Source organism: Mauremys mutica, chromosome 1 (genome assembly GCF_020497125.1).
Source record: "Mauremys mutica isolate MM-2020 ecotype Southern chromosome 1, ASM2049712v1, whole genome shotgun sequence".
NCBI classification, from domain to species: domain Eukaryota; kingdom Metazoa; phylum Chordata; order Testudines; family Geoemydidae; genus Mauremys; species Mauremys mutica.
In genome coordinates this window covers 254707247-254720813 of record NC_059072.1, presented here as the reverse complement: position 1 = coordinate 254720813, position 13567 = coordinate 254707247, and the positions used below count along the sequence as shown (strand labels likewise).

At 41.2% G+C, this 13567-nt stretch overlaps 1 protein-coding gene across 1 annotated transcript in view; it reads left to right on the top strand.

Annotated features, from left to right (window-relative positions):
- The window catches only part of ATP11A (ATPase phospholipid transporting 11A), a 153725-nt gene that overhangs the window by 61996 nt on the left and 78162 nt on the right, over positions 1-13567 (top strand). The window contains exons 5-7 of the mRNA XM_045007544.1: positions 1839-1946; positions 6580-6708; positions 7371-7474. Of these exons, the coding sequence (XP_044863479.1) occupies positions 1839-1946; positions 6580-6708; positions 7371-7474 (341 nt within the window). The remainder of the gene's footprint in view (positions 1-1838; positions 1947-6579; positions 6709-7370; positions 7475-13567) is intronic.

The following is a 13567-nucleotide window of genomic DNA, read 5'->3' as shown; positions in this document are numbered from 1 at the left end:
CACCTACAGTAGAACCTCAGAGTTACGAACATCTTGGGAATGGAGGCTGTTCATAACTCTGAAACATTCATAACTCTGAACAGAACGTTATGGTTGTTCTTTCAAAAGTTTACAACTGAACATTGACTTAATACAGCTTTGAAACTTTACTATATAGAAGAAAAATGCTGCTTTTCATCATCTTAATTTAAATGAAACAAGCACAGAAACAGTTTCCTTATTTTGTCAATTTTTTTAAAACTTTATTTTTTAATAATTTACATTTAACACAGTACTGTACTGGATTTGCTTTCTTTTTTTCCTCTCTGCTGCTGCCTGATTGCGAACTTCTGGTTCCAAATGAGGTGTGTGGTTGACCGATCAGTTCATAACTCTGGTGTTCTTACCTCTGAGGTTCTACTGTATTTCTTTACCACAACAATTGAGATTAGCTGATTGGAATTTCTGAGGACTAGGGCAGGATGTCTTAAATTGATGGCTGTAGCCTCTGGAATTTGCTTTTCCTGCTGGTCCAATAGCCTGTGGACTGGAGCATGACCTTCAGTGGCATGATGCAAAGGTCATCTGGGCTTTTCTCATTCATTAGTTATTAAAAGAATTACAAACAGCAGCATTTTGATTCCTCCCATTGCTGGGGTATATTTGTGTCTTCAGTTGGATTTTGGAGTTACCTTTTCATATTTGGTTGACAGGTCAAATTGCATTTTAATTTGTGTGTATGCTCCTGCACACATGTAATGGGTGCATCTCTAAAAATAAAAAAAAAATACAGCCATAGAAAATCCTTTATAAGCTTGAAGTTACACTTTCTCCTAAAAAGAATGGAAAACCTGTGGGGTGAACTGTCACTGATATTGTTAGCAGCTGTTGTTGCATCTTCCAGTTGTCATTAATCATAAGCAATATGCTGAATTCTGCCCCTGGATATATGGCATGTATTGCTTTGTTTCTAGGAATTTCCAGGGAATTTAAAGCAAAAGAGCTGCTTAGGTCGGCTCTCTATTTAAATATCAGTTGTAGCATCTGGTCTTTGTGTACATTAGGGGTTTCCATGGAGTTAATGCAAGAGAGATTTGGGGAGGATGGGAAGAAGGAGGAACTTGCACCTCCAAAAAAAAGTATCTATTCATTTTTTTAAAAAAACTAATAAAATAGTAAAACTAATTTTTAAAATTTTTATAATATGGCTATACAAATTTGAAAGCAGAGTTATCATTGTATTGATGAGATCTTCAACTATATTTGTATTTGTTCCTCTCTAATGTAACCTTATAAATTGGTGGAATAATTCATCAACCAAAATAAGCATCAGCAAGGTCACTTTCTCCAAACTTATTCTGGAGGGTTGGTGTACTGTGTACACCAAATAATAGTTCAGTGTAATCAGAAAACAAAGAGGAAAACTCCCCGGTTTGTAGTTCATTCCAGCCCTGTAATCACTTAATGTTGAGCCCAACCTTACCAAATACATTCTTAATACTTTGTCTCTTAAGCAGCCACTCTTATAGAAACCCTTCAGAGCACTTGGGCAAGGAGTGGTGGAAGTTGAGCTGGATTTTGCCCATTATTTACCAGAGATCAAGAAGTGGCTCTGCATTTTTTCACAAACCCTACTCACACCATCAGATTACCTTCACTTTTATGTTATTTAAGCACATCTGATTTGCTAAATAATAAACTATTATAAAGATTTTAGTGATATGCTTTACTTTTAATTATCTTGTAATGGAAAATTCTTTAACTATTTTTGTAAGAAAGCTTTGATCTACAACTGCAATGTAGAGTGTGGCTAGCTGCATTTCCTTAACTTTATTCCATTCCACTTCGCTGTTTTATAGGGTTATGAAGATTGGCTTCGACATAAAGCAGACAATGCAATGAACCAATGCCCTGTTCATTTCATTCAGCATGGCAAACTGGTTAGAAAGCAAAGCCGAAAATTAAGAGTAAGTAACATCTAACACTGGGTTTTCTTTTAGGGATCAGGCTTAACTCTCCCCCACTCCCTCCACTTGCAAAACAAATTAGACAAAAATGTAGTGCACTCAAGATTACAGTATTCACTACATCAATATGGAAAATAAAATTTTAGAAAAATAATTTAAAACTGATTAAATAAAATATTGTAAAAAGCTATAGCATTTCCTTCCTCATCATTGCTTTGCTAGGCTCTCCCCTATCCATTCTCTATGCTGGGTTGTCTCTCTACTCTCTTTTCCTTTCATTATATCTTTCTTAACTTCTAGCTCTTCACTCATGGTTTTTCTTCTGTTTTCATATCTCTGTCTGTCTGTCTGTCTCCAGCAAGATAGCCTCTTTTAATCCAGTTTTGATGCAAAATCCATTAACTAATTCCTCTCCTGGCAAAGAGGACACAGCCCAATCAGAATACAATCCTTGCTTTGTACCTTTTCAGCATCATAAAGCCTCTTCTTTAGATTTCTACATTTGTACCTGCATCCCTGATATTTTGGGGGTTATTTTTAGAAACTAATGTCTGTTAATTGTCATAAGCAAAACAACTTGCCTACCTGGTTCAATTTTCAGAATGTCAACAGTTTGAAACCACTGATGGGCATTTCTTTGAAATACCTTTTTTTTTTTCCCCCTGGTGCCTCCTGTTTTGCCAGAATTCTCTTGTCAGAGCTCTTGGCAAAATTCCTTGTGACTCTTCCATTTGGTGTTCTGATCTCTTCACTAGCCCAGTATTTTTTTTTAAGACCATTTATACTTATGACACAGTTTTTTTGGGTCCCTTTATCTTTACCTTTTCAAACAAGCAGCTGTAGTTCTACTGCCAGTCAGGTATTCTTAAATCCTCACTGTCAAAAAAATTACTCTTGCCACCATTTTCAATATAAATATAATTCACTGTTTGTTTCTTGTAAACATAAGCACATTTAATTCTGGTGGTGCGGGTTCTGTAATTTTCAAATTGGAGTGTTGCTCTTTTAAGACTTCTGAAAGCATGCTCCATACCTCATCCCTCTCAGATTTTGGAAGGCACTTCAGATTCTTAAACCTTAGATCAAGTGCTGTAGCTATCTTTAGAAATCTCACATTGATACCTTCTTTGCATTTTGTCACATCTGTGATGAAAGTGTTCTTAAAATGAACAACATGTGTTGGGTCATCATCCGAGACTGCTGTTACATGAAATATATGGCAGAATTTGGGTGAAACAAAGCAGGAGACATACAAGGAGTCGAGTCACAAATTTAATGAACGTATTATTTTTTTAACGAGCAACATCAGAATGGAAGCATTTCCTCTGGAATGGTGGCCGAAGCATGAAGGGGCATACAAATGTTGAGCATATCTGGCATTTAAATACCTTGTAATGCTGGCTACAAAAGTGCCATGTGAACGCCTGTTCTCATTTTCAGATAACATTGTAACTAAGAAGTGGGCAGCATTATCTCCCGTAAATATGAACAAACTTGTTTGTCTTAGCGATTGGCTGAACAAGAAGTAGGACTGAGTGGACTAGTAGGCTCTAAAGTTTTACATTGTTCGCTTTTTTGCAACAGCTTTACATTGTTAACTCATATTTAGCTTGTGGTCCTCTATGATCCCCTGACCACTTTCTGCAGTACTCCTTCCTAGGCAGTCATTTCCCATTTTGTATGTGTGCACCTGATTGTTCCTTCCTAAATGGAGTACTTTGCATTTGTCCTTACTGAATTTCATTCTGTTTACTTCAGACCATTTCTCCAGTTTGTCCAGATCATTTTAAATTTTAATCCTATCTTCCAAAGCACTTGCAACCCTTCCCAGCTTGGTATCATCCATAAACTTTATAAGTGTACTCTCTGTGCCATTATCTAAATCATTGATGAAGATATTGAACAGAACTGGACCCAGAACTGATCCCTGTGGGACCCCACTTGTTATGTCTTTCCAGCATGACTGTGAACGACTGATAACTACTCTCTGGGAATGGTTTTCCAACCAGTTTTGCACCCACCTTATAGTAGCTGCATCTAGGTTGCATTTCCCAAGTTTGTTTATAAGTTTGTAGTAATATAATGTTTCCTTGTTTCTGCACAAACATGTAAGCAAAGTGGAGTGTTAATGCCACAGGCTAATTGTTAGAAGCACACACTCAAATAATCTTACTGACCTCTTGTATTCCCCTGCACCATCGTTCCCTGTGACAGATCTGAAGCCTTTCATTCCCATTCTCTAGTGACAAGTCTGTTTTACCCGTATCCACTAGATGACAAACCATCTTGGATTCCTTTTGTTGTTTCTTAATCCCAGTGCCTCTAGGCAGTTTGGACATTTTATGGCACCAGTGTGCCTCTGAATTACTATATTATAATTTTAAGAAATGTGATTTGAATATATTCACTGGTATCATGCTCTGAATTTTTTTTTCTTGTTTTCGATTCTTAAAAAGAAGAAAATTCAACCCACAAAACTATTAATACAATATTATGGCTGAGAATTTAAATGCATGTATGTTTTCTGTAGCAAAAATGACTTGGTCTTGTTGTGTTGTGTGTTAGTTTCAACCATATCTATGGAAGAATATATCTTTCCAGTAGAAACCTGATTTTTACTCTCACTCCCTGTAAGGATCTGACTACCTGAAACTTCACATTGTCAGGTCTTAATCCAAGATTGACACTTGGGTTTTTTGGTACAATTTATCCCAAACTTAAAACCACAAATGCATTTTTGAGGCTAAGGTTGAAGAATTAATCCTTTCATTCACAGAAATGTTACTAATGCTTTTTTGGTCTATTTTAATCTGCAAAACTTCTTGACCTAGACTATCAAAATGTGTGTTTTTTGTTAAGTAGTTTCATCTTTATTTGTGCCTTTTAGGGGGGGCAAGGGAACACAACCATGGGGCTGCAATCATGTTAACATGACAATGCATGACACTGTGTGCTTTATAAAGCATGCAAGGCCCCAGTAATACTTGTCAAGCTGTGTTTGGCCTGACAAGTGCTTTACAGAGCATGATATATTTTGCATAGCCCAGATATGGGTGCTCATTAGGAGAGGAATGAAAGGCAGGAAACCACATAGTATAGGAGGAGCACATGAAGGAAAGAAACGTAGAGGAGAAAATATCTGGTATTGCGAAAAGGAGGAAGGAAACAACATATGAGTGTCGGAGGCTGTCTGGAAAAGAATAGGATCCATCCCTGCCAAGCTTGTCAGATCTGTAGGAACTGTAGGAACCTGAGCAACTCCTGAAACATTTTAAAACCCAAAGGAAACTTATAGGAAAAAAAATCTTAAATGAAGTTATGGTTGAAATAATGTCACTTCAGTCAAGGTTTTCCCCCCCCCCCATTGTAGTTTTCTCAAATGCAAATGTTAACATGAAAAATCTAATGTAAGCAAAAATACCCAAATTATCTGAAAGTATGCAGATATGGACGTTGGGTTGATGGCTGAGCTAATTCATTTGGAATTCCTTCCACAATCTGGGAAATGTAAAAATACATTTTACCAAGTCCTACCTAAACTGTCTTGATTTTTACTTTTATAATTGGTCATTGTCAATTACCAAAATATTGTGCATCATTAGAATTGCTCACCTCCTAAAAGTTTGTTTTGGTGATGTCAAAATTCAGTGTTTAATGTCATAGTTTTCTGTTATGAAATTCATGGTGACCACACGGAATCCTTCTGTCAAGAGCACAATGATTAACTAAAAAACTATTTAGATAAGGGCATACTTGGGGGGAGGGATAGCTCAGTAGTTTGAGCATTGACCTGCTAAACCCAGGGTTGTGAATTCAATCCTTGAGGGAGCTATTTGGGGATTTAGTTGGGGATTGGTCCTTCCTTGAGCAGGGGATTGGACTAGATGACCTTCTTAGGTCCTTTCCAACCCTGATATTCTATGATCTTAGCATGATAAAGTAGGCAACCCAAGAAATCCATATTAATCAAATGTTCAGCTCATCAAAATTCCAAAATTTATTTTTTTTTACATTTTTCACTGGAACTTTGATATTTTGACACCCCCCATGACTAAATTCTTGCAGTTTTTTTACCTGTGACCTGCTGTACTTAAATTTGAGTTTAAAAAAATATATCAGAAGCTGCCTATGCGGGGGAAAAAATCTTTAAAGTAATCTCTGACTGTGGGAGCTACTTTGTTGTATGATGGCACACTATAAGCAGCAGGCCGTGAGACATTTGGTTTATGTTGAGTATCCACAGCCCCGGCCCCCCGCAGCTCCCAGTGGCCGTGGTTCGCCGTTCCCAGCTCCACTGTGCATCAATGTTTTTATCTGTAAAATAGGGATGATACCACACACATGCAAATCTATAAGGGATGTTGTAAGGCTTAATAAAAGAATGTGAAATGCTTTGAGATCCTCAGAGGGTAGATACTATACAAGTGCTAAGTATTATTTGTCTTACAGGATGTAGTACTCCTTTTGAGAATTGTATCTGCAGTTCCTTAGTCTTGTGATGAAATCTCAGCCCTATTAAAGCCAATGAAAATTTTTGCATAGACTTTGATAGAACAAGGATTTCATCCTTGGAATCTGATCTTTAGGCTATTTAACTAATGATAAACATATTTTCTTTTCTATTTTTTTTTAGGTTGGAGACATTGTGATGGTAAAAGAAGATGAAACATTCCCATGTGACTTAATATTTCTATCAAGCAGCAGAGGGGATGGGACATGTTTTGTTACAACAGCTAGTTTGGATGGTGAATCTAGTCATAAAGTAATAAAATACTATATTTTTTTATTTTAAAAACGCTATAACAAACTTTTTTGCATACAGTGCACAGTAACATCCTATATAATAGTGCAAGCAAAGATACTGGTTTGTGTGATTTTTTTTTCATTTACACTGTCATTAACTTATTTCCATACCATTGAACCATTTTATGAGGAATTTTCTAACTGGTGCTTGGCTTATGTATACTTGCACTTTTGTATGCGCCAAACATGGGCACCCAGAGGTGAAGCATGAGCTAGAGTTGTGTATGCATATACATATGTGAAACCCTGGTTTGTGCAAGATTGGGGGCACCGAGGCATGCACCCATTTGGAAATGTGAATCTTTTATGTAAAAGGTTAAGAAAAAGCAAAAATATTCCACTTAGAATTTAGGCTGCTTAGATTAGAAGAAAAGAGTGATTCAGTTTTCTTTGCAGTATGAACTATATGTGAGTTATGACAGGCAGAGGAAAATTCCAGATCTGTATTTGGTAGTGCTTATTTTTTAATGAGAATCATTATTACATGGTTCTTGACAGTCTTAACACAAAATATGAAAAATTTACCTACTTCAGGGCTCTTCTTTCAATTACATAAATAACTTGGTCATCGCATGTGTTCTGGCTTCTGTTTTTTTGTTACACCTTTCTCCTTCATTCTAGACTTACTATGCTGTTCAAGATACCAAGGCATTTCATAATGAACAAGATATCGATGCACTGAATGCTACCATTGAATGTGAACAACCTCAGCCTGACCTTTATAAGTAAGAAAATGATTTGTATTTTTATAGCTTTAGTGTATGCTACTAAGGTATCCTGTAAACAAACTATAAAATAATGTAATTAATTATTGAAGGGATGTTATCAATTCAAACTTAGCCCAAAATTTAAATTTAAGACAACTAAATAAAAATCCAGTGAAGTGGCTGATTTTTTAAAGAAACGGTCTCCTGCAGTATTTGAAACCTAAGCATTGCAATCTAAGAACTTCATAGTGAAACGGATTTTCATTGTCCTATCCAAGCAGACAGGCAATTCAAAGGCAAGTAAGGAGCATAAATAGTGACATGTAAATTTGATTTTTAAAATCTTTTTTCCTACATTTTTAAGATGTTCAAAACATGGGTTAAGAAATGTGTGTTTGCAACCTCACAATCCCTCAGTATTTTACTTAGGTGTTCTAGTTGTGTATAGTTAGTACTCTTAGTATTAGTGTTAGCTTAGTTAAGTGTTTTCCCTGGTGATGCCCTCACCAGGGTTCAAACGTTGTCCATGATGCAGAGAGGTGATTCCTAAATGGTTTGTAAGTGTATGTATGGATGATCATTTGGCAGCCCTGCAAATGTCCAATTGAGATGTCACTTAAGAAAGCCATTGACGTAGCTTGTGCTCTCATAGAAAGAGCTCACACCCGTGGAGGGGGCATAGCCTCACCTATTTTGTATGCAGCCTTGATATAGGATGTTATCCACTTAGTAATTTGTAAAGAGACTGCCTGGCCCTTCACACAGTCCACATACAACACAAGTAGACGAGGCAAAGCATGACAGGGTTTAGTCTAGAAGGCTAGATGTCATCTGATGTCTAACCTGTGAAGGTGCTGCTCTTCCAGGGATGAATGTGGCTTAGGAAATAAAACAGGTAAATACACCACCTGGTTCAAATGAAACTGAGAGACTTCTTTAGACATAAGTGTTGGTTACAGCTGCAATGTCACTTAGTCTTTGGACACCTGCGCATAAGGAGGCTCTGCCATCAAAGCCTGTAACACTCAGACTCTCCTTGCAGATGTTATCGCCACCAGGAATGCAGTTATTTTTACACAGGAAAGGAAAGTGACAAGATGACTGACTGGCTTGACCAGAGGTCCCGTCAGAGCTAAGCATAAGGCCCCATGACTGAGGATGCAGCAAATTCTCCAAGATGTCCTGGATGCAAGCCAACATCAGCTGAATTTCATGGGCCAAGGTCACACTGAAAACCACTTCCATTTTGCCTAATAGGCCATTCAGGTAGAGGGCTTTCTACTATTGAGTAGGACCCGTTGAGCAGCTGGCAAACATTGCTCTTCCTCTTCATTCAACCACTGAGCAGCTATGCAGTGAGATGCAGGGAACTGGGCACAGGATGCAAATTGCAACTGTGATTCTGTGTGAGCAGGTCAGGATGGAGAGAAAAAGATATGGGAGGCTGAATGACAACGTGAGAAGGTCAGAAAACCAACACTACCTCCTCGGTCATGCCAGGGCAATGGGGATAAGCTTAACCCAATCCACTTTCAGCTTGAGGATGACCTGTGGAATGATAGGGATCAGAGGTAAAGCATAGAGGAGAGCTGATTGCCACCTGAGTTGGAAGGTGTTGATCAGAGAGGCCAGACTGAGGGCCCCCTCTGTTGCCCCCAAGAGCAGACTCCAGGCTCCCTTATAATGGCCAGCCTACATTTGTAACTCAGAATTCAATTAGTCTGGTTTTAGTAGGTGAAAGGGGGTTTTAGTAGGTGAAAGCGGGTTGCTCACCCTCAGGGAATTGCCAGGGTTTTACCAGAGGGTTTCTCTCCGACCTTTGGAGGACCCCACCATAACAGACTAGCTCTGTTAACCCCTGGGAGGAGACAGATACAGCCTTCCACTGAAAGGATTTACACTCAGGCAGTTATTCTTCAAAAACAAAAGTAACCTTTATTTAATGCTATATTTCCTAATACAACAACTCTAAAACACATAATAATATTAGGAAAAAACAGCAGATCTAAAACATATACTAAAGAAATAAAACACACATTTTCTTAACAAACGCATGTCACAGTCTAGATCTAGAAGACTGTGACATGCGTTATGTTGATATGCAGGGGAGCACTCTGCTTCGATCACAGACGCTGAACATTCAGCAACACCAGATGTACTCCCCAACCCATCAGAGAAGTGTTGGTGACCATAGTCCTGGTTGTTAATAGCCAGACAAAGGGAATGCCCTGACATACATTCCTTTGAACAATTCACCACTGGAAGGAGGCCAGGATCAACAGAGGGAGGTGGATTAGGAGGTGACGGGTTGGACAGTAAACTGTCCTGAGCCGCATTTGAATTGGAAGAAAGCAAATTGAACCACCTGAGTGCATGCGGATATGTTGTTCAAGAGCCTCAGACACGTGCAAACTGTTTTGGAAGGTTGAAACTGTAGAACCCAAGACAAAAGTGAGACGTCTGAAAATGGTCAGTCATCAAAAAAACTCTCAAATGTGTAGAGTCTATTAGGGCTCTAGTGAACTCAGTTTTCTGAGTGGGGACCAGTGTTGACTTCCCACTGTTTAGGATGAGACCTAGATGGTTAGGCAAGCACAGCATAATGGGTACATGAGAATATTTTCTCTGGACCAGTCCCTTAGTAACCAGTTGTCAAGATACAGGAAGACATAGGTTCCTTGTTCCTGAGGTCTGCCATCACCACGATCATACACTTGGTTAAAAACCCAAGGACAGAAGACAGACTGAAAGGGAGGACTACATATTGAAAATGGTGGTTTGCCACAATGAACTGGAGGAATCTTCTGTGGCTCAGGAGGATCACCACATGAAAATAAGCATCCTGAAGGTCCAGAGCAGCAAACCAGTCATTAAGTCAACCCAGGAGGATAGTTGACAAGGTTACCATTCAGAGATTCATGCATCCTATATATTTGATGAAGCTGCTTAGGTCAAAAATGGATCTTGCCCCTCCTTTTGGATTTGGGAACCAGAAAGTACCAGAAATAAAAACCTTAATGCTGGTGCACCAGATGAACTTCTTCCACTGCACCCAGAATCAGTAGAGATTGGACCTGCTTGAGGAGCAGTATCCCCTGAGAGGGATCCCTGAAGAGAGACTGGGAGAGAGTGTGGGGAGGAGGAGCGAAGAGGAACTGGATAGCATAGCCTGATCTGACAATGCTTAGGACCCAGCTGTTGGTGGTAATCAAGCCCCAAACATTGAGAAAGCAGGCTAGTCTGTCCCCAAATGGCGGGGAGAATGAGATAGTAGAAGTCCCAACTGGACAAAGGAGTCAAACTTGGTGCTTGGGGGTGCTGGAGTAGGTCGTGTTGACTGGTAAAACCCAGAGCCCAAATGCCGCCATTTGGGACCTATGTCCTTTTCTAGGTAGTCCCGCTGTCTCAGGGGAGAAAAAGATTGCCTAAAGGGGTGTTGAGGACAGTGCTGCTGCTGGCACTGTTGCTGGGCACTGTAATGGCATGTTTTGGCCAGCAGCATATATACCCCCAAAGAACATAGAGTAGCCCTAGAATCCTTGAAGGGGAGTGCAAAGTTTCATTGGTTTTGTCTGAAAAAGTACCTGACTGTCGAAGGGCAAGTCGTCTACTGCCTGCTACACCACAGGAGAAATGCCCAAATTGTGCAGCCAGAGTGCCCTTCTCATGGTCATAGCTGAGACCATCACTCTGGCCAAAGTGTCAGCCACGTCAAGTGCACACTGCAGCAACATCTTTGCTACAAAGGAGCCTTTGGCAATAATCACCCAAAATTTCTCCTTGGAGGCTTCAGGCAGGTGGTTTGTAAACTTAGACATAACTGTCCAATTTACAAAGTTGTACTTGGACAACAATTACTGCTGGTTAGCAAACAACATTGGCAGGGAAGAGGTGTAGATTTTTCTACCATTTAGTCCAGCCATTTAGAGTCCTTGTCCTGAGGAGTGTACTTAAATTTGCCCAGCTGAGCTATGTCGTTCCCAGCAGTTATGACCAGGGATATAGGGGCCGGGTGGAAGTAAAACCCCTCAAATCCCAGCATCAGTACAAAGTAGCATTTCTGCAAACACATTCCCCTAGGTGGCACCAAAGCTGGCATGCTCCAAAGAACCTTTCCAGGTTCCAGGTGCGCATCATTAATGGGGAGAGTCACTTTCCATGGAGTCTAGCAAATTACAGATGTTCTCCTGCAAGAACTCCACCTGGATGCTCAAGGAAGCAGCCACACACCGCAAAGGGTCCTTGAAGGCCTTGAAATCCTCAGGCACTAAAGGAGAGCTGGGCACTGCTGAATTTGTCCAGGGACAATGAAGAGGCAGTTAACTGTGCCAGTGATGGGTCACGGACCCCGATGGGACAACTCTGGAGGCTCCACATGGGGAAGGACAACTGGTGCCTGAACTTTCGACAGGTCAACAGCCCCAGCCACTGAAGCACCCATTGATGTTGCCTTAAAGTGGGATGGGGAGGGCAACCTCCACGATTGAGGAGCATCCCACAGATTCTATGGGGGCTACAGAGCATAAGGATAAAACATTGGTGGCCAGTCGCTACGGACTCCGTCCCTATGGCAGGAAGAATGCTGAACTCAGTACCAGTGCTGCTCCCTGAACAGTCCTGTATATGGGCCAGGTGATGGAGAGTGGAAGAGGATCCTGACCTGGATGCCGAGGAGACGGGTTTCAGGGCATAAAAGTGGAGCCAGCCCTGAAGGCACAAGCAACCGGCCTGACTCGTCTGTCACCCACAGCAAGGGAAGGACTGGTGCAATGGTGGAAACAGCATAGCCAGCACAGAGTATGCCTCAGTTGTCTCTGGCGCTGGCAATGGTGTCAGTACTAAAGTCAGTGGTGATACCAATGCTGCTAATGGTGCTGAGGTAGAGGGCAGGAAATGCTGCCACAGTAACATTGGCACCGCAAAGGAGTTACCCAGTGTTAAGGAGATCCCTTGTGCTGAGCCCAGCAATGGCCTCACTTCGACAGTCTGCGGTGCCCATACACCTCAAGGTTCAGCTGCCCATCCAGGCAGTGAGGCTGAGAATGCCATAGCCCTGGCAAAGTCCTGGACCAATGGTGAGCTTGGGATGGAAAGGCAAAGGAGGTCTGCCACCTTCTGATATGCCACTAGTGTGGAAACAACCAGTGCCGGCATCACCCTTGATACCAGACTCAGTGGGTGCCCCGGGACTGGAACTGGAGTCAATGGTATGTGGTCTCACACACCCCTTCATAAGACTGGGGAGCAGTTGGAAGGACCTGCTTCTTCCTGCATGCTGGGGGGCAATAACCGTACTCTTCCTGGAAGAGGAAGAAGAGTCTCCACAAAGCCTGGAGCGGTCTTGATTGGTCTTAACACCTTTTCCTTGGCACACTCAATGGGGAGTGTCTTCTTCACCTCTTCAGAGAGGGGCCAGTTCCAGAGTGCAAGTCAGTACCACTCACCGAGGTCGAGGACGACTTCCGATCCTCTGTAGGCCTTGGTGCTGAGACAGACTTCCTGGCCTGCTTGAGAAGATGCTGCTTTAGGCAAAGGTGTCTAGCCACCTGAGTCCATTTTGTGAACGAACACCTCTTTGATGTGAGCCTTGCCTAAGCAGAGCAAGCTCTTGTGTGAAGGTTGTTACTAGAGATTGCCTGCCTCCACCCCTGACACACAATGTTAGAGCCCTGGTGAGGGCATCACCAGGGAAAATACTTAACTAAGCTAACTAATATTAATATTAAGGGTACGTACTAACTGTATGCAACTAGAACAATTAAGTCTAAAACCAAGGGACTGCAAGGTTAAGAACCACACACAGTTCTGACTCCAGCCACCATTAGTAAGAAGGAACTCACCGGGGGTGGTGGTAGCGCCGCCTCATTGTAGCCAGGGGAGGGCTATGGCCATGAGGCACAAGCGCCGCCTGCTATGGGTACTGCTAGGCAAAATTGTTCAGCTCTGGTGTTCTGGGCATGCACACATCTAAATGGAATACACAGCTGCATCACTTCTTGAAGAACGACAGTTATGGTAAGTAACCATATCTTTTAGGAATTGAAAATGAGTGGATAAATGTGCTCTAATTAGGAGGTCTGCAAGTAACCTTAGAACCACATTCGCCTTTGT